This window comes from Dipodomys spectabilis, unplaced genomic scaffold (genome assembly GCF_019054845.1).
Source record: "Dipodomys spectabilis isolate Male_0828 unplaced genomic scaffold, ASM1905484v1 ptg000215l, whole genome shotgun sequence".
NCBI classification, from domain to species: Eukaryota; Metazoa; Chordata; class Mammalia; order Rodentia; family Heteromyidae; genus Dipodomys; species Dipodomys spectabilis.
Window position 1 is genome coordinate 8,916,224 of NW_024870892.1, and position 19,075 is coordinate 8,935,298.

Here is a 19,075-nt window from a genome sequence, read left to right on the forward strand (position 1 = left end):
GAATACAAAAGTAAATGCACTTGTCAAACAAGCCAAACCAGCCTCCAGGAATCAAGTACAAAGCCATGTGTGCAGCACCACTCAGAACAGCTGGAAATGCCGCCTGCTGCACCAAACCAAGGTCCCAGTCCACCCCAGCACCTGCCAGCCCTGCTCATATGCCAAAGGCACAGCCCTAGCTAGCTAGTTACCAGCTGGAGCATTCACAGTGACGGGGCAAGGTTGACAGAGGGGTAAGGGTGGGAGGGTGGGGAGGTCTGAAGGTAAGCTCTGGCATCCTCTGAAGGACCCTATGAAAAAACCCCAGAGTTGGGCATGCCTTTGGTACAGTTAACAAGCAGCCGGCGCTTCTGAGAACTGGTTTTGGCGTTGGTCAATGTCCAGGGCAGCACCAAGGTGGAGGCTGGTGCGGGCCTGGTGGTGAGATAGCACCGGAGCAGGCAGGCAGTCGGCGTCTCCGCTGGTGGGCCAGCCCTGCAAGTTCGAGTCTTTATATAGATTCTCTCTTATATAGACATTTCTCAATAGGTTGCCTTTAACGACTTAGATGGAATAAAATAAGTCAGAATTGTTTATACTTTTAAAAAAATGATAAATACTTTATCTAAAACTATCGACAGTACAAACTGGACCAGCCCCAGCACCTCCTGCGGGTGCCACCGATTCACAGTGGAGCTCCTGTCCTCTCCTGTCTCCGCCCTCTGGGTGGAGCCCAGCAAGCTGGCAGCACCAGGCAGCAGGCGTTGGTCCACACCGTCCTTGCATAGGTCGCACGGTTGAGGTAGAAGTCCTAGTTACCTGCAGGGGCATAGGGAGAGGGAGAGCAGCTGCTTAGCAGCCCGCTGGAGGGGCCCAGCACTCACTCAGGTAGAATAAAGATCTACAAACACACCCAGGCAGACAGAGTGAAGGCAGGGACAGGACAGACAAGTATTGCCTGCTAGCAAACACTGCCTGGAGCCACTGCAGCCAGCCGCTGGCCTACTTCCACCAGTCACCCTCTGAGAACACAAAAGTAGGGTAGCTACAGCCTGTCTAGAGGCTGTTACCACCCCTATGACCACACTTCTGTCTAGAAGTTTACAGATACCCAAGAAAAGGACATCATGGCCTTAGCCCCTGGACTTTCCGCCATGGATGCCTCACTTGGAAGGCACAACTTCACTAAAACATTTCCTTCCCTGAATAATAAGCCAGGCAAGCTGCCCTCAGGCCTTTTTACTTTCTCACCCAAGGAAGGTGCACATTGGTCTCACTTACAACCCTAGACCCCCAAGCAACCTTAGCAAGCTCTTCCCCACTTCCTAGTCAAGCAGCCTTAGACTTGGCCCATTCAGGCCAGAGTATGGTGACCTCTTAGGTTGTCCACCCCTGCCCCCCAAAGCTGGCTGCATTCCCCACCCCCCATTCTCACCGTACTGTATAACAAGGGCACTGCATGCTTAGAACTTTTTTTTTTTGAACCAGTTTTGGGGCTCATGCTTTTGCTCAACTTCTTCACTTGAGGCTGGAGCTCTACCACTTGACCTCATCTCCATTTCCAGCTTTTTGCTACTTAATTGGAGCTAGGAGTCCTGAGAAGTTTTCTGCCCCAGTTGGCTTCAAACACTGATCCTCAGACCTCAGCCTCTTAAGAAGCTAGGATTATAGGCATAAAGCTCTGGAACTCTCAACACCCTATGAAGTTTCAAGAGCTTGAGGACCTAGGCCTATGAGTGTTCATCACACAGAAGCTCTCCAGTGGCACGGCAACTGGGCACTGCAATGAGGCTACATGAGCCCTGACTGCCCACAATGTGTCTGGTCTACCAGGACTGTCCTTTATGTGCTAGCTAGAGTTGTCACGCAGAGCTTGCATCCTCTGGACTCAGGAGGCCCACACCCCAATGCTCAAGTCTGTGACCCTGAGGGCTTCCCTGAGCCTCCCTTTCCCAGCTCTACCCCTTTGGAAAGACGGGCACAGCAGCTTGAACCCCAGAGACCTCTACCAAGCCTTGCCAGGCTGTCTTCTGGGCAAAAGGAAGGATGGTTTGCTTTCTCGAGGGAACCACCTCGTGTGGCTCTAGCCTTACCTTACAGAATATGAACTGCTAGCTAAGCAAGGTCTTTATCGGGGCTTAACCCCCGAAAGGTGCGCGGCATAGGGAGGCGGCATGCCAAGGGAAACCCATACAGCAGATGGACCCACAGAGCTGGCCTGCGGGACGGCGGGTGCTGTCTGTGCCAGGGCCAGCCGGGGCAGAGGCTGGTGGTGCACCGTGAATGAGGGATGGGAGACCTTGTGCGGGAGGGAGGCGAGCTTGACAGACAGAGTTGCGTTAGCAGGCTGCAGAGAGGCGGCAGAGGAGGGGGCTAAGAAAGTTTTGTTAGATGGGAGGGAAGCAAGGTTCTGCAGGAGCACGGGTTCAGAGTTAGAGGCCAGCCGCGCAGGGGGAGGAGGCAAGGTGACGTTAGGTGGAGGGGGGGCATGGAGGACAGGTGGCCCCGCAGGGGACCGGCCCAGGTGCTGAGGAGGAAGCAGGGGCGGAGGGGGCGGCCGAGTCTCCACGGAGGCCGCGGCCTGAAAGGAAGAGGCCGAGGTGCTGGCCACTGCCTGCAGCGGGCTCAGGCCCAGCTTGGCGCTGCTACACACAGCCCCACTGCTGACACTGACTCCAAATGGATGAGCAGAGGCGGAGGGCACCGTGTGGCTAAAGATACCTGCAAACAGGAGAGAAAACTCAGCTTCAACAGGCGGGCATGGGCTAGGCGAGCGAAGAAAAGGCACAGTCACAAAACAGGGAAAAGCAGAATGACAGCGGCGGCTCCGAGTTATATGTGCAGGCACAAGCGGCAAGCAGTGGGGCTCAGCACAGGACACTTACCTGCGCCAGACTGAGGCCCCGCCCCTAGGGCACACCTGCCCGACTCCGCCCTGCCAGAAGCACAGCCAAGGCCCAGAGTGCAGCCCACCTGGCCCGGGCTACACTCTGTCCTGCATCTGCACTGGCGCTGTCAGGGTTCCCTTGCCCAATGCCAGCTCCCATGGCCTTGCCGCAGGGCACATGGGTTCAAACAGGCGAGACCCAGGCAAAATGACTGCCTTAATTATATGCACCGTGGTCTTCTGGAAATGAGAGGCACGTGTTATAAGACAACTTGAATAGGCTAACTCAAGACAGTCCCAGCCTCACAACAATCGCCTACTTGGATGTGGCGACAAGGGTACAGGGGACTGTGTGGCTTGGCCTCACCCCCTCTAGAGGGCTGTGTAAGGAACCAGTGAAGCAGCCTGTGATGAACTGAGTGCTCCTGGGAGGCACCACCTGTCTGGAAACCAGAGCCCCCTTCCCTCTGGAAGCTGGACTACCTCTGCCTACCTCCGACAGTTCCACCAGCCACCCCGGAGGAGAAGCTGCCCATGGCGTGGGAGTTGGTCAGTCTGGTTGCAGCAGATGACACATGTACCAGGCCTGCAGCGGCCGGCACAGAACTGAACAAGGACTGCAGCACAGATGAGCCGGCCACTGAGCTGAGATTGGCCTGCAGGGACATAGGGCCCAGGGTGAACTGCGGCCCGGGCGTGAAGGTGCTCAGGAAAGGGCGGTGTGTCTGAGTGGTGGGGGCTGTGCTGCCTGAAGAAGATGCCACTGTGGGGAGGCCAGAGCCACCAAGAAGGCCACTGGGAGGCACCGCCGCAGCAGAGATGAAAAGGTTGTGGCCACTCTTGAAGTCAAGGTCACGGTCCCGGCCCTTGTTAGCCCTGCTGCTGTGTGGTAGAGCTGTTTTGTCCGTGGGCCCGCACAGGGGCAGGCCCAGCTCTCCCACCTCCTTGCCAGCACTGCTCTCACCCTTCAGGCCACCCAGGCCTTCCAGCTGCCGCTTGCTGAGGAAGGGATTGGCTTCCGAGGTGCCCTCCTTGCCCCGCTGTGAAGGAAAGCTAAGTGGGGTGCTCAGGCTGGCTGCCTCAGGGACCTTGTGGGAAAGGGAAGCACCGTCATTGAAGCCGTGTAAACTGAGGTCTGCAGCCAGGCCCCCACTGAAGGCCAGGCCATTGGGGGGGTTGGCACCTGGACTGAGTCCGTCAGCACCCAATAGGGTGCTGGAAAAGCTTTTCCTTGGATGTGCAGTGAGCTTGGCCTCAGCCGCCGAGGCTTCTTCCAGGGCTGGCCGGAACGAAAACAATGAGTTCTGGCTCAGGGCAGAGCTAGCTTGCAGTGGGCTGTCTGTGGACTTGGCCAGGCCGATGTCGGAGATGGGTGAAAAGGTGGATTTCCACTTGCTACTGTTGATAGGCTCACTTGCAGGTGCCAGTTTCCTCCCCACCAAGCTGCCACCTGACAGACAGGAAAGGCAGAAAGGTGAAGCCACTGTGCTTGCCCGGATTGTTCTTGACGCTGAGCACAAGATCTGGGACCCAGTGCTCCTGCTATTCACACCACAGGTGTGCACGATGTGGAGACAGGACTGAGGTGGATGGGAGACAGAGAGGTGGGCGGCATGAGACCACTCAGAAAGGGCTTGTCCACCCCATGAAGGGAGCTCAGAGCCCACCTTCCCCAGGAAGCAAGTACAGACTATCCCAGGCTGATATAAACACACCTGGGTCCCAGACACATTGTACTCACCATTATCCAAGGTCTTCGGGGGAGACTTGCTTTCTAAGGAGATTGTTGCAATTTTTCTCTCAATTCTGTTAAGGAAAGACAACAGCATCAGTGTATCCTAACAGGGCTACTAACACTGAACAGCTAGCTGAGGGAGGTCAGGAAGCAATGGACACAAAGCCATTTTCAGGATCCCTATAGGAGGACACTTGAACACAGCCAGGTGAGACCTGGCAACCAGTAAAATCCAAGCCCAGTCTCATCTTTCTATAGAGACAAGAGTTCCTCTGCTGAGCTACAGCAGGTGAGCAGGATCTATTTTCCTAATTCACCAAGAAGCAGGTAGGGCCTGAGTAGGGCCGCTTGTGTCCCAAGCCCTTTCTCAGTCCTGGAGCCCAGTGTGGCACAAGATGGCACTGGAGGGGCTGGGAAGGTGGCTCAGGGGTAGAGCGCTTGCCTTGCATGCTCGAGGCCCTGGGTTCGATTCCTCAGCACCACATAACCAAAAAGAAAAAGGCCAGAAGTGGCACTGTGGCTCAAGTGGTAGAGCGCTTGCCTTGAGCTGAAGAGCTGAGGGACAGCGCCCAGGCCCAGAGTTCAGGCCCCACGACCGGACCCCCCCCTCCCAAAAAAAAATCATAGTTCAGGTACATGGCTAGGAAGGAAGGAATACCCTATCTCAAAAATTAGTACAAAAAAGAGCTTGGAAGCAGGACTCAGTGGCAGTGCCTGCCTACCAAGTTTGGGGCTCTTCATTCAATCCCTAGTAACAAACACACTAACACACATCACCCAGGAAAGGATAGCAATGAGTGCTACAGGCTCCACTGACTGACAGGTTATACCCAGATATGCAAAGCTTAATGACAACTAAAGAGCAAACACCTGATACACTCTCTCCACCTGACAAATACAAACAGTCCAGAGCATGAATATGAAATGCAAATCAAAACCAGTGAGAGCTGGGCTTGGTGGCCCAGCAACCAAGAGGACTGAAAATTCTAGGTGAACCTGGGCAAGGGTATCTCAAAAAGTCAACAAAAAATAGCCAAGCACTAGTGGCTCATGCCTATAATCCTGGCTACTTGGGAAGCAGAGAAGGGGAGGATTATGGTTTAAGGCCAGCCCAGGCAAAAAGTTAGCAAGATCAACAGAAAAAGATGGATACCATAGTGTGAGCCTGTAATTCCAGCTACAGTGCAAAGTTATTAATATGAGGACTGCACTACAGTGGAAAGTATAAATAAGGAGAATCAGAATCCAGACTTAGGCAAAAAAAAAAAAAAAAGTGAGACTCTACTTCAAATAACCAGAGCAGGGCTGGGAATGTGGCTTAGTGGTAGAGTGCTTGCCTTGCATGCATGAAACCCTGGGTTCAATTCCTCAGTACCACATACATAGAAAAGGCTGGAAGTGGTGCTGTGGCTCAATGGTAGGAGTGCTAGCCTTGAGGAAAAAAAAAAAAAAAAAAAAGCCCAGGGCTCAGAATTCAAGCCCCAGGACTGACAAAAACAAAAACAGAGCAGAGCTGGAGGTGTGATTCCAGTGGCAGAGTGCCAGCCAAGCAAGCAATCCAAGCAAGCATGAGGGCCTGATTTCAAACCCCAATACCAGCAAAAAACAAACAAAACAGCAAAAAGTTCTGGAGGCATGGCTTTAGTAGTAGCAAACATAAAGTCTACCCAAAGTCTTAAGTTCATATCCCAGTAACTGCCATACATAGAACACAACTATGACACTGTTTGAGGAAACAAAGGAGATGTGGGAGAGGGAAAAAGAACGAATGAGTGGAGAGAGTAGATCGTATGAAGATGGCATAAGGATTTACACTGAAAGTTGTTGAACAACAGGGGGCTGGGGAGATGGGGAGAGAACAATGGAAGGGGTTATTCTGATTAAAATACAATATACACATGTCTGAAATACCATGGTAAAACCCTTTGGTGCAATTTTTTTTTTTTGGTCAGTCCTAGGGCTTGGGCACTGTCCCTCAACTCTTCAGCACAAGGTGAGCACTCTACTGCTTGAGCCACAGCACCACTTCCAGTTTTCTAGTGGTTTATTAGAGATAAGAGTCTCATGGACTTTCCTGCCCGGGCTAGCTCTGAACAGTGATCCTCAGATCCCAGCCTCCTGAGTAGCTAGGAGTACAGGTGTGGGCCACCAGCACCTGGCTTCTTTGGTGCAATTAAAAAAAAAAAAAAAAACGAACAAGAAAGTGAGCTCTGTCAGGGTCCAATATCTATGAGGGATGATGAATGGAGAGGGTGAGTGAGGTGAATATGGTCTCTAAGTGCTTTATATATGTGTATGAAAACACAACAATGAAACCTTTTGAAATAACTGTCTTAAGAAGTCAGGACAAGAGAGTAATATATATTGTATGCATGTATGGAAATGTCACAACAATCCTCCCCATTGTACAACTAACGTATGCTAATTTTAAAAATCTTAATTAAAAATAAAGCCTTTTCAAGGTCAATGCCAGTCAGTAGGCCAACCCCTCGCCTAATTCCTGGGCAGGTGGGGGCACAGCTGTGGCCTATCACTGAGGCCTCCTTCTGGGAACCCAGCCCCCAGCCCACTTACCGGGTGCTGCTGGGCTCATCCTCAGAGCCTGGCTCCTCATCTGAGGTCAGTGGGGAATAGTGGGCCCCATTGGACTGGCTCAGAGGTCGTTCCTTTTTGAGCACAGGGGGCTGGTCATGGTCGTGGTAGGGGACAGGGGAGCTCTTCAGAGAGTTCTCAGGGGACGAGATGGCTGTAATCTCCAAGGGCTGGTTGATGTTGCTGACCTGAGGTGTCAGAGATTTAAAAAACACACATGCAGCCGGGTGCCAGTGGCTAACACTTATAATCCTAGCTGCTCAGGAGGCTGACATCTGAGGATTGCAGTTCAAAGCCAGCCTGGGCAAGGAAAATCCATGAGACTCTTATTTCCAATTAACCACCAGAAAACCAAAAGTGGCACTGTGGCTCAAAATGGTAAAGCACTAGAGCCTTGAGCTAAAGAGCTCAGAGACAGCTTCCAGGCCCAGAGTTCAAACTCCATGACCAACAAAAGAAAAAAAAAAAAAAAATACACAGGCAGACCACAAATTGGACCAATGGGCCCTGAAGCAGGATTCCTAATTTAAGAGCTGCATAAAGACTTCTGGCCCCTGAGTTCAACCTAGGGCTTAGCACCCCCTCATCCTGTGCTGAACCCCACCAAGTCCCAGTCAAGCTCTCCTGACCACACTAGGTTCTGCCTCCCCCCCATACCAAGCTGTCCTGTCCTTACCATGGAGTTGAGGTTGAGGGGGGACCCTGAGGACTGTGTGAAGAGGCCAGCAACAGTAGGGAGGGCCCTGCGCTTGGGGGACACGCCTGCACTCAGGCTGGGGGTTCCAGCTGATGCACGCTTCCTTCTGCCACGTTTTCGGCTGTCCTGCCCATGGCTCTGCCCACAGTCCCCACGGGTATTCGCCGCCAGGGGGCTGTGCTTGGTTGAAGGTGACTGCTTGGCGCTGCCTGTGCCAGCTGAGATAGTGAACACAATTCTCCTCTTTGCCTCATTCTCCGGGTCCGAGAAGCCAGAATCAGAAGGCAGGTCTCCCTTGCCAGCATCAGGCAGCAGGCCCTGAGTAACCCCACTGAACCTGGGGCTGGCAGAGAGCTGGGGGATAGGAGAGGTGGGGCCAGAGTTCCGAGGCTGTGTCAGCAGAGGAGGGTGTTGTGGTGTTGTACTGCGGGACCCCACCATGGTGAAGAGGCTCCCCGAACTGGAGGACTCGTCAAAGGCAGCTGACTCAGCTCCAGAGGCCAGTTGTGCTGGGCTGCTAGCCAGGGCCCCACTGATGGCCACCGAGCCAGTGTAGAAGCCTGCCAGAAAGGACACGAGATCTTCAGGTGTCTGAGACTGCAGAGCAGGACACAGGCAGCCCCATCCTGGCTAGGTGGCTCTCCATTTCCCACACCAGCTTTGCTTCTACCAACCTTCTCTACATAGCTCAGGGTCTATTCTGCACACCATACACCCTGCCCTCCCATGTGAGGGCTCAGCTCAGACACCTCCTCTGTAGGATATCTTTCTGGAGATAGCCCTGCCAGCTAGAAGTTCTGAAAGCAAAGGAGGTCACCCTGCTATTGCCCTACGTACACTTCTCCCTTTTTGGTACAAAAGGTGATTTGGGGCTCAAAACCTTGCACTGCTTGCTGAGAAGTCACAAAGACAGAAGTTCCTAACTGTGGCCCATGAAGAGGGGCCAGGCAATAGTTTGGCAGTGGGTCAAGGGAAATGAGTGTGGTGGGTCACTGCTGGCAGCCTGGACTCAGCAGTGATGAGGCCAGTGACACAAGAGTTTTGTCCCTCATGCTGCATTGTATGATGAAGCCATCAGCAACTGAGAGACAGACTCCACAGTCACAGCGTGCCAGAAAACACCTCCAGTACAAGCACCTCATGTGTTGTATAGTTCCCTAGTCATGTACAACAGCTCAGCACCAAAAGCAGATGGCCACTTACCTGTATCTACCTATGTGGCTCAGAAGACCAGGGGGCCTGATGGCATCCTGAGCTATAGATGAGCCTCAGGCTGTTAGGCCATGATACAGGAAACAGAAGTGGACAGGTGCTAGAGGGTAGGGGAAGTTGTGATTCTTCCCATTCTAGAGACCACAGGCTCTTTAGAGCCTGGAGACACAAGGCCATAGACTTGTCCCACAGCATGTACCTAACTGCTCCCCAATATGGTCCCTGCATAGAGCCCCTGTCTAGAAACTTCCATAGTGCCTTACACAGAGCTAGACCTTATCTAGCCTAGAGAAGTCACCAAAGGATGAAGCCACCAGCTTTCCAAGGTATCTCAAGCAGCCCCAGTTGGGTAACTAGCCCCTCTCTCAGCACCATGCAAGGAGACCACAGAGAAGCCTGTGCACATAGAGACCATGTAGACACTCCTGAGAGTTAACTGCCAAACAGGCCTATGTCACTGCTGGCCTGAAGGATTTTAGCTCATTGGTCTATACTCTACAACCAGTGTGACTAAGAGTTTACTTGCACACAGCCATGTCCTGTTATTCAGGTACATCTGCTATATACTCCCACTTAGGCTTAATCGTTATGTCAAAGACCAACCTAGAGATCTCCCTTGCCCTTTAAAGAGACGATAGAGCCCTTTCATCACCATGGACAGGGATCAATTCTTGGGCCCCAGAAAACCCCAACTTCAGGCTGAGCAGGTGACCTGGAATAACATCTGGCAAGCACAGTTTACCTCATAGGCTGGGATCAAACCAGATGGCACCTGGCTGACACAGAGCTCATTTTCCCACAGCTGAAGGACAAGAAGGCACTACTAGCAATGCCCAGTGGCACAGAGTGATGGGCCACAGTCCCCAGAAACCCCCATTTATCCACTTTAAAGGCCTGAAGGGACAGGTTACCTGTGGGTGCCAGAGTGAGGCTCCTGCTCCCTGCAGCACTGCCCCCAGCAACATGGGCATTAGCACCAATCTGCTTCTCAAGTGTGGACGAGGAGTCTCGAGGCTGCGGCACAGGACTTGGGGTACTCCTCTGCCAGAGAAATCCACAGTGGATCAGTGGCAACAGCAGGAGAGGGCTTGGGGAGAGTTCTGGAGCCAGCCAGATATGGGGGCCAGGGCCACTTACACGTTGGATAAAGGCCACGGGGACAGAACTGTGGCTGTGCTAAAACCCCCAAAACTTCAAGTGGATTTTAGGTGAATTATATTCAATCCCTACCTTATCCCTAAAAAGAGTCATACTAAGCTTTTTGTTCCACCTCACCCATTTCAAACAGGGTGCTTCTGGCATCCATGTACCAGTTGCCAGGTTTCAGCTACAAGATTGGAGTTGTCCTGAGTGGGAATTCCCTAGACTTTCCTCTAACAGCTCACCTGCCTTTCACTAAAAAATACCAAAAACAGAGATGGGTGCCAGTGGGTGGCTCACACCTATAATCCTAGGTACTCAGGAGGCTGAAATCTGAGGACCACAGTTCAAAGCCAGACCAGGCAGATTCTTATATTTGATAATTATTTGAAATAATTATCAAAAAATCAGAAGAGGGAGGGCTAGGAAGGTAGCTCAATGGTAGAGTGCTTGCCTCTCATGCATGAGCCCTTGGGTTTGATTCCTCAGCACCATATAAACAGAAAAAAAACAGAAGTGGGTGCTGTGGCTCAAGTGGTAGAGCGCTAGCCTTGAGCTGAAGAGCCCAGGGACAGTGCCCAGGCCCAGCGTTTAACCTCCATGACTGACAAAGGAAAAAAAAAAGCCAGAAGAGCCAGGCACCAGTGGCTTACTACCATAATCTTACTACTTAGGAGGCTGAGATCTGAGGATCACTGTTCAAAGCCAGCCTGGGCTGGAAGGTCCGTGACTGTTATCTCCAATAAATTACTCAAATAAAAAGAAGTGGCAGGGCTGGGAAGGTGGCTCAGTGGTAGAGCGCTTGCCTTGCATGCCTGAGGCCCTGAACCCAGGGTTCAATTCCTCAGGACCACATAAGCAAAAAGAAAAAAAAAAGCCGAAAGTGGCGCTGTGGCTCAAGTGGTAGAGCGCTAGCCTTGAGCTGAAGAGCTGAGGGACAGTGCCCAGGCCCAGAGTTCAGGCCCCACGACTGGACCCCCCCCCCCCAAAAAAAAAAGAAGTGGCACTGTGGCTCTAATGGTATAGTGCTAGCCTTGAGCACAAGAAGCTGGGGGGGAGGGGGGGCGGGGAGCTCAGGGACAGTGCCTAGGCCCAGGGTTCAAGCCCCAAGACCTGCAAAAAAGGCATAAATGAAGCTGTGGTTCAAGCGGTAGAGCACCAGCTGCAGCAAAAGGAGTTCAAGCCCTAGTACTGACACACAAAACACACCACCCAAACACGAAAACCCAAGATACCCAAAACACACCACAATAAAACCCAGACTTGATACTGTCTGTTCTGGGGATTGTCCATTCTTGGGATGCTTGGGATTTAACAGCATGCAACAGAATAAATCATGCCACAAAAACACAAAGCCCAAAATTAACCCCACACATCCACAACCAGCCCAGGCTCACCACCCTTTCGGCGCGACTGGGCAGCACCACACTGGCCAGGGGGATGCTGACGGGGAGCTTGTTGGGCTGCACCGTGCTGAGTGGGATGCTGATGGGCAGGCTAGTGATGGTCTCCCCCTGGCTGCCATAGGAGCGTTCCTTCACACCCTGCCAATAAATACCACATTGTCTACTGCAGGCCCAGATAAGAGGAAGGTCCACAGGCAGGAGATAGGGGCACAACTCTGTTTGGCCAAACAAGGACCCTTCAGATAGTCAGCCACTGAGTCCCTTGATACCCCCCTGAAGAGTGGGAACATTGGTGTCTTCCCATGTTGTTCTTCCTCCTCCTGACCTCTTGATGCTATAATGGCCTTGCCTGTGGCCACCTCAACCTCCCAGGGCCCCTTCACAACCTCCACCCCATTCCTGCACAAACCCAAGGCAGGGTCCCCATGGCAGATCCCCTGGGCAACCACCTCCTAAACTCCAGCATCATGCCAGTGCCTTGGTCTCTATACAGAGAACAAAGTTGCCCAAGGGAGATATGACAAGCTTGTCTCTATAACCCACAGTACAGTATCCACCAATACCCACTGGTGTCACATGTCCCATCCATGCCCATCTACCTCCTCCCCAGGTACCCAAAATTAGGGCTCCATGAGCCCCTCTAGGCCACACTATAATCCCTCCTAACAGGTATGCTCAGGCTGCTTCTAATGAGCACCCTCAAAATTTAGGGAGCTCTGGGACACAGGCACAGAAAGAAAGAAGAACCAGACCTCACCTTCTCGTTGCTCTTTTCTCCTGCTGTGGGCAATGACCCAGGGGAGGGAGGTCGTGGGTCCTGGGGGCTCAGCTTCATGCTGTTTGACAAGCCTGGGCTCTGGTAGGGTAGGTTGTTTTCCTTGGTGTGCTCAGCTCTGTGATGAGAGGCTGTGTTACTTGGGAGCCTGCGTAAGCTGTGGGCTTATCTGTGCAAAGCTGGCAGCACAGACCTAGCAAACCCCACCTCTCTTCCAAATGAATATATTCCTGCTAGGTGTGGACAGGTGAGCACAGCATGCAGGGCACTGCACTCACCGTGGGTGTGGCTCACTGGTAGCTGCCTTGCCAGCTGCAACATGATCCTGACCCAGGTGCCTCCTTAGTACAATCTTGGCAGGGGAGAGCCGAGTATAGTCAGGCAAGGCCAGACCAGATAGCTTCTCTAGCCGTGGCCGACCACTGTGATTGGGGGTACAGGGCACGACCTCCTGGTCCAAGGGAGAAGCCAGATACTGGGGGGTGTTCTGCTTGGATGAGGGTCGGCTCAGAGCACTGCAGAGCTCATAACTGGCAGTGTGACCATTCATAGAGAGCTCTGGGCTCATGCTACTGAAGTTAGGCAGGGAAAACTTGGCACAGTCCAGCTCAAGGTGCAGCCTGCCAGCATCAGCTTCTAGCTCACGGCCCAGGGTGCCCTTCCCAGGCAGATGCATGGACAGGGTGTCATCAGGTGGCACATAGGACTTCAGCTGCAGGAGCTCCTGCTGCCGCTGGCTCTTCTCCAACTCCACAATGCTGATCTGTGGGGTACCAGGCAGGAAAGACCAAGTAAGTGGGACGAGGCTGCACCTGTCCTAAGGTGTACCCCACAGGCCGGGAGTCATTTGTCCACTGAGACTCTGAGAGGATTCTGTGAAGGAGCAAAGGCTAGCTACCAAGAGCTGCCAGGACACCCACTGCTTGTGCAGGGAAGGAAAACCAAAACATATCCCTATATAAAAACTCCATGCCACCAGCCACCAGTGGCTCACACCTATAATCCTAGCTACTCAGGGGGCTGAGATCTGAGGATCACAGTTCGAAGCCAGCCTGAAAGTCTGTGAAATTCTTACCTCCAATAAACTACTCAAAAAACCTAAAAGTAATGTCATGACTCAAGTGGTAGGGTGCTAGCCTTGAGCAAAAGAAGCTCAGGGGCAGTGCCCAAACCCAAAATTCAAGCCCCAGGACCACACTTCTCTCTCTCTCTCTCTGTCTCTCTCTGATGGCTCTCATATGCTCTCAAAAGCTAAGTAGGTAGGTTATTACCTGGATGGGAAGACTGCTTCAGGGACAAACTTGTGGAATCAAGCTTGTTTTGGTAATGATGGCAAGCAAATACATCTAATTTTTTTTCTTTTTATAAGATAGGGTCTTACTATGCAGCTTAGGCTGGCCTAGGACTCAGTTCTCTGATTCTGGGATTATATGCCATCAGCTGTCATACCTTCAATTACTTTCTCTACTTGACATAGTGAACAGTTCTCATCACCAGAAATTATGAGCTGGTTTCTTTGATTTCTTTCCCTTCCCTTTTCCTTCCTTTCCCTCCCTCCTTCCCTTCCTTCTGCTCCCTCCCTCCCTCTCTCTTTCCTTTTTTGTTGCCAATCCTGGGACTTGAACTCAGGGCCTGGGCACTGTCCCTGAGCTTCATTTGCTCAAGGCTAGCACTCTACCACTTAAGCCACAGCGCCACTACCGGCCTTTTCAGTTTATGTGGTACAGAGTTATTGAATCCAGGGCTTAATGCATGCTAGGTAAGCACTCTACCGCTAAGCCACATTCCCAACCTATGAGTTTTCTGATTAAGCAAATTCTGTCAGTGATTGTTTCAAAAAGTACTTGCTGGAAGGCCTTCAGAACCTAAGTTTTAGATGTGTAAGTTTTAGATAGTACCTCCATGTTGACAGCCTGAGGACCTTAGGGACCCAGCAGAACAGGTAGAGCATGAGGGCCTGAGGCCCCAACAACCTATTCTTCCAAAGTGGGAAGATGGGGTCTGGCCTGTGACATTACCACATGGACGTCCACTGGGCCCCAAACCCCACCTGCAGCTCTAGGCAATGCCGCTGCTTCTCAGAGATCTGGCTCCGCAGGGCCTGTTTCTCTTTCCGAAGGTTCTCCAGGGACAGTGTGGCCCAGTCCAACTTTAACTCCTCACACCGGGCCCTGAGCTGTGGGAACAGGGACAAGAGATTGACATTGAGTCCAGCAGGTAGGTTATTGCAGGTACTCAATAGCACAGAGGGCCATTATCTCTGGCCAGGGTACCTGACACAACTGCCTGGCTTCCATGCCTGGAATGGTATAAAGAAGCCAAGAAGCCAGGGTCCCCCGTAGAATTATACGTCACTTCATCATCACCTGAACTCAGAGTGAGATGCAAATGGCCATGTGACCAATAAACAACTCCATGAGAAATGAAAGCCAAGAGGTCCCCAGGGAAGTCTAGGGGAACACCCTGCTCTAGTGAATCCTCTGAGGTGTCTGAGTGGATCTGAGGTTATCTGGTGTGTTCTGGCACACTTAACAGGGCTCCACAGACAACTCTGTAGCACAGGACAGGATCAGGGGGAGCCCCAGAACCTCCTACTGCAGATGAGTGGTCATGGGAATGTAGTCTCCTTAGGATCCTGCCCCTCTGCACCCAGGGCCCACACAACTGCCCAAGGAATCAGGTTGACAGGCCCTTGGCTTAATAGCTGAAGAGAACCCAATCCTCCACTCAGGACTCCATTTTCTGGCATATTCATAATGGCTGCCCAGATGGGTGCAAATGCACACACCAGCTGCAGACTCTGGCTCCGGAGTTCAAGGTTGTCTCTCTCTAGCTGCTCTGACTGCTCCCGCAGCTGCTGGTTGTGAGCAGAGATCTCCTTCTGAGCCTGGATTAGATCATTGTAGGTCAGCGCCTTCACTCCCAGCTGAGAACAAGGAGGACAAGAGAGTAAGTAGAGTTCTGGTGTGCAGGCCACAGGTAATAACATGGGTAAGAAAAGGGATGGATGAAAGGGAATGGGCCTCTTACTTCCTTGGGGACACTGAAGGAAGAGTCAAAGGGGTTGACCACCCAAGCATTGCTCCAGGACCCAAGTGGAGCAAGCTGTCCACACCTGAGTAAGCCAGCAGGCCAGCCCTTCTCCCCAGATTCTATGCCATTCTCTCAACACAACACTTTCTTTCACTCAAGGAAAGGAAGTCTAGGGAAGAAACCATCCCTAGACTTCCCATTCCTCATTCCACCAAATCCCAAGCTATGGCATGGACAAACATGATGGCATAGCCTTGAGGCACTACCTCATCCAGTTTCTGCTGGAAGAGTCTCCGGATCTCTTCTTTCTGGGCCTGGCAGTGGCCCAAAAGCTGCTGTGCTGTGCCCAGCAACTGTGTGTTCTTCTCCTGTGGGTGGGATGCGTGGCAGGTAAGTCCAGAGCCCACCAGAAAAGGATAACCAAGCTCTTTCCCCGAGGGCTGTGCTCAAGCCCCCTATGGAACACCTTCGTAGCACTGGAACCAACACTGGAGTGAAAAGCTGGAACCCGCCCCTGGCAGCAGGACAGGTAGGCAGGTGGCTCTGGGGCTGAAGCCACACACACCTTCTCCTGGTCCAGCAGCTGTTGCAGGTTGGCCTTGTACTGGGGCGTCTTCGTGTAGGCCAGGAACTGCAGGTACTGGATCTTGAAGGACTCTGGAGAGATATGGAGAGTAGGTTTGGAAGATAGCACATACACATACAGAAACAAACCCTGCAAGTGGAATGTCTTGGAAGCCTGCTACAATTGCCTGCCATCTGTCTGTGACCTCAGCTCTTCTCAGTTTACCATTGCACACCAGGTGTCACAGTTACAGAGGGCAGCTCTACATCCTCCTAGCACAGGCCGCTCAAGAGTGAGTTCCTCTCTGTGGGAGCATCCTTAGTGCTATAGGGTACTGGAGAGTGTCCCTGAACTATACCTACTCCATGACAGAAGCTCCCCTAATCATAACAATGACCCAGGGTCCCCCAAGGTAAGTCAATCTCAGTTGCTCACAAGGGGCCTGTGAGCCTCTATTGACCCATCTAATGGGCCTGCCAATCCAGTAAGTCCATGCCAATCCAACAGTTCCATGCCCCTACTCTGTGTAGTGAGGTCAAAGCCATGACATACAGAATGCACAAAATATCCGAGGACCACCAAAAATGGCCAGGGCTACTGCCCAGCTGAGCTTCTCTGGGAAGCAGCTCACCTAGCAGCTTCTGCAGTGCAGGCGGGGTAGGTGCCACCAGCAGTGGGGTGGGAGAATGCCACTGTGCACTTGGAGGTAGCTGGTAGCATGGGCTGTTGGGTGACCTGTAAGCATCTGCAGGAGAAAGTAGTATTCCGTATTAGCCACCAGCCATATGCCCAAGAGCCTTGCCTATTTTAAGCACTTTCTGACTTTGCAAATCTGAACTCAAATATCATTCTTGGAGTCCAGAGAATACCACATGCCACCACCTCTTGGCAGCACTAACCCCCACAATAAATCAACCCCCAGACTGGCAGAAAGATGCCCAGATTCTATATGATGATACCCTCTTGGTGAGGACATAAAGGCCCTCATGGAATCAGGGAGACCCTAGCAGGCCTGGCAGGGGGAGTGTGAGCAAGTGTTGCAGCCTCTAGACTTGGGCTCTCTCCACAGATTAGAACTACAGGAAAGGGCTCTGGGGCTGGGGTAGGGGCTCACCTTGGGGAGAGGGGGATGTGGTCTGGGATGTGGTCTGGGTGTTCAGGAGATCCAGTGCAGTTTGGTTCTTCTTGGGCTTACGTTCAGGGTTTGCAGTGCTCATTTTCTTGGGACGTCCACGCTTTCGACCAGCCATTTTCCTCCCTTTCTTGTTCAACTTCTTCTTCCGAGCTTTGGAGGGAGATGGCTTTTTGACAGTGGCCACCCCAGCCTTTTCTTCCTCAGCACCAGAATCCTAATGGGCAGAGGAAGGGCAATGAAGGGCATGGCAGGAATGACACCTAGCTAATGACAAAGACCAGGATGGGGGCTCTGAGGCCATGGAGAGCAGCTGCTTTTATGAGGATTAACACCTGCTGGCAGCCCAGAGGGCACCCAGTACTTCCTTATGTACCCTCAGCTGTGTGCAGGGCAGGGCACCTTACCACGGTGGCTTCAGCGGGTCCAGCCGCTTTGCTCTCTGGGACTTTGGTAGGGGTGGTGGCATTACTCTTGTTCTCTCGCTGCTGTCGGCGCCGAGCTGCCTCTTGTTCCTCCTGAAAGAGTTGGATGAGAGGCTAGAAGGTACCAGAAGGCGCTATTATAGTCCCAGCTCTGCCCATGCCACAGATGAGGAAACAGAGGTACAGAGTGACTCTGTGACAGGACACTCACGATGCACATGCACAAACATGCCAGGTCCACAGGAAACCAGGCACGTATTGGCACTCTTATCTGTGAAAGTACTCCAAACACAATCAGATCGACAGACCCTGAGGACAGATAATGGCTAAGAGCACCCTGAAGCTTGGAGATACAGAGTCCACATGCATATCTCCATGTAGATATAGTCATGTAGATATAGACTGAGGGACCATGCAATGTCTATGAAAGAATGTCAGGTCATGCCAGCCAGACTGGGACATTTCCATCTGTCCTTAAGACCCTCATTCCAAAGCTGGGAAGGTGGCTCAGTGGTAGAGTGCTTGCCTTGCATGCATGAGGCCCTGGGTCTGATTCCTCAGCACCACATAAGCAGGAAAAAAAAAGCTGGAAATGGTGCTGTGGCTCAAGTGGTAGAGTGCTAGCCTTGAGCTGAAGAGCTGAGGGACAGCGCCCAGGCCTAGAGTTCAGGCCCCACGACCGGACCAAAAAAAAACCAAAGACCCTCATCCCTGGGCAAGAATGAAGGCCTAGATCTCAGAGGATTGGATGGGGGCTAAGCTTCTCCAAGCCAGACACAAAAATGGAGGGAGCCTCTGCCAACACTGACTATCTTGGACTTCAGAAAGGCCACAGGGATGGGCCTGTGTACAGCTAGAACATGAGAAGTACCATACAGCAGACTATGGCCCAGTCTCCATCGGTTACCAGGAACAAGGCAGTACAGCACAGCAGCTCACATCTGGTACCCAGCACATACACCATAGCACCCAGGAAGGATTTGACTTGCCAATCTTCCCTAGACTACTAGTCCTAGCAGGAAGTACACCCACTTAAGCCCAATAGAGAAAAGGCCAAGCACAGACAGGGGATAATGAAAGAGGGTGGGAAAGCATGGCTCAGCCACATGAAGCGCTGTGGCTCAGCGATCTAGCACTTAAAACTTCACAAAGCAAACACATTCACATTACTTAGTCAAGAAGAAACACAAACTTACCCTGAGTTTTGGGTTTTTCAGACTAGAAAAATAGTTTTCAAGCTGAAAAGAAAAAAAAAGTTATTAGAAGTGAGTCCAAAGCTTGATGTAGTAATTACACTTCTTTAATTCCAGCAACTTTAAGAATTTGAAAGCAGGTAGGGTAAAGGTAACAGTATCCTGTCATCCTGTCTCAAAAACAAAACACAACAAAAAGTGCTAGGGTGTGACTCAAGTGGTTAAGAGAGTTTATCTAGCATATCCAAGGCCCTAAGTTAAAGCACCAGTACCACCAAAAAAAAAAAAAAAAAAAAAAAGCCAG

General features: G+C 52.0%; 1 protein-coding gene across 2 annotated transcripts in view; it reads right to left on the reverse strand.

Annotated features, from left to right (window-relative positions):
• Positions 1–578: 578 nt before the first annotated feature.
• The window catches only part of Dot1l (DOT1 like histone lysine methyltransferase), a 62,656-nt gene continuing 44,159 nt past the window's right edge, over positions 579–19,075 (reverse strand). The window contains exons 12-29 of one of the 2 annotated variants that reach the window (XM_042697299.1): positions 18,775–18,816; positions 17,561–17,671; positions 17,136–17,370; positions 16,653–16,766; positions 16,022–16,113; positions 15,723–15,824; positions 15,212–15,349; positions 14,474–14,599; positions 12,702–13,186; positions 12,406–12,541; positions 11,640–11,786; positions 10,014–10,143; positions 7,870–8,450; positions 7,176–7,381; positions 4,608–4,672; positions 3,360–4,316; positions 2,073–2,700; positions 579–798 (exon numbers count right to left, since the gene is read on the reverse strand). In XM_042697299.1, coding sequence (XP_042553233.1) covers positions 2,108–2,700; positions 3,360–4,316; positions 4,608–4,672; positions 7,176–7,381; positions 7,870–8,450; positions 10,014–10,143; positions 11,640–11,786; positions 12,406–12,541; positions 12,702–13,186; positions 14,474–14,599; positions 15,212–15,349; positions 15,723–15,824; positions 16,022–16,113; positions 16,653–16,766; positions 17,136–17,370; positions 17,561–17,671; positions 18,775–18,816 — 4,260 coding nt within the window. In that variant the 3' untranslated portion in view covers positions 579–798; positions 2,073–2,107. The remainder of the gene's footprint in view (positions 799–2,072; positions 2,701–3,359; positions 4,317–4,607; positions 4,673–7,175; positions 7,382–7,869; positions 8,451–10,013; positions 10,144–11,639; positions 11,787–12,405; positions 12,542–12,701; positions 13,187–14,473; positions 14,600–15,211; positions 15,350–15,722; positions 15,825–16,021; positions 16,114–16,652; positions 16,767–17,135; positions 17,371–17,560; positions 17,672–18,774; positions 18,817–19,075) is intronic. The other variant, XM_042697300.1, reaches the window with a different exon arrangement.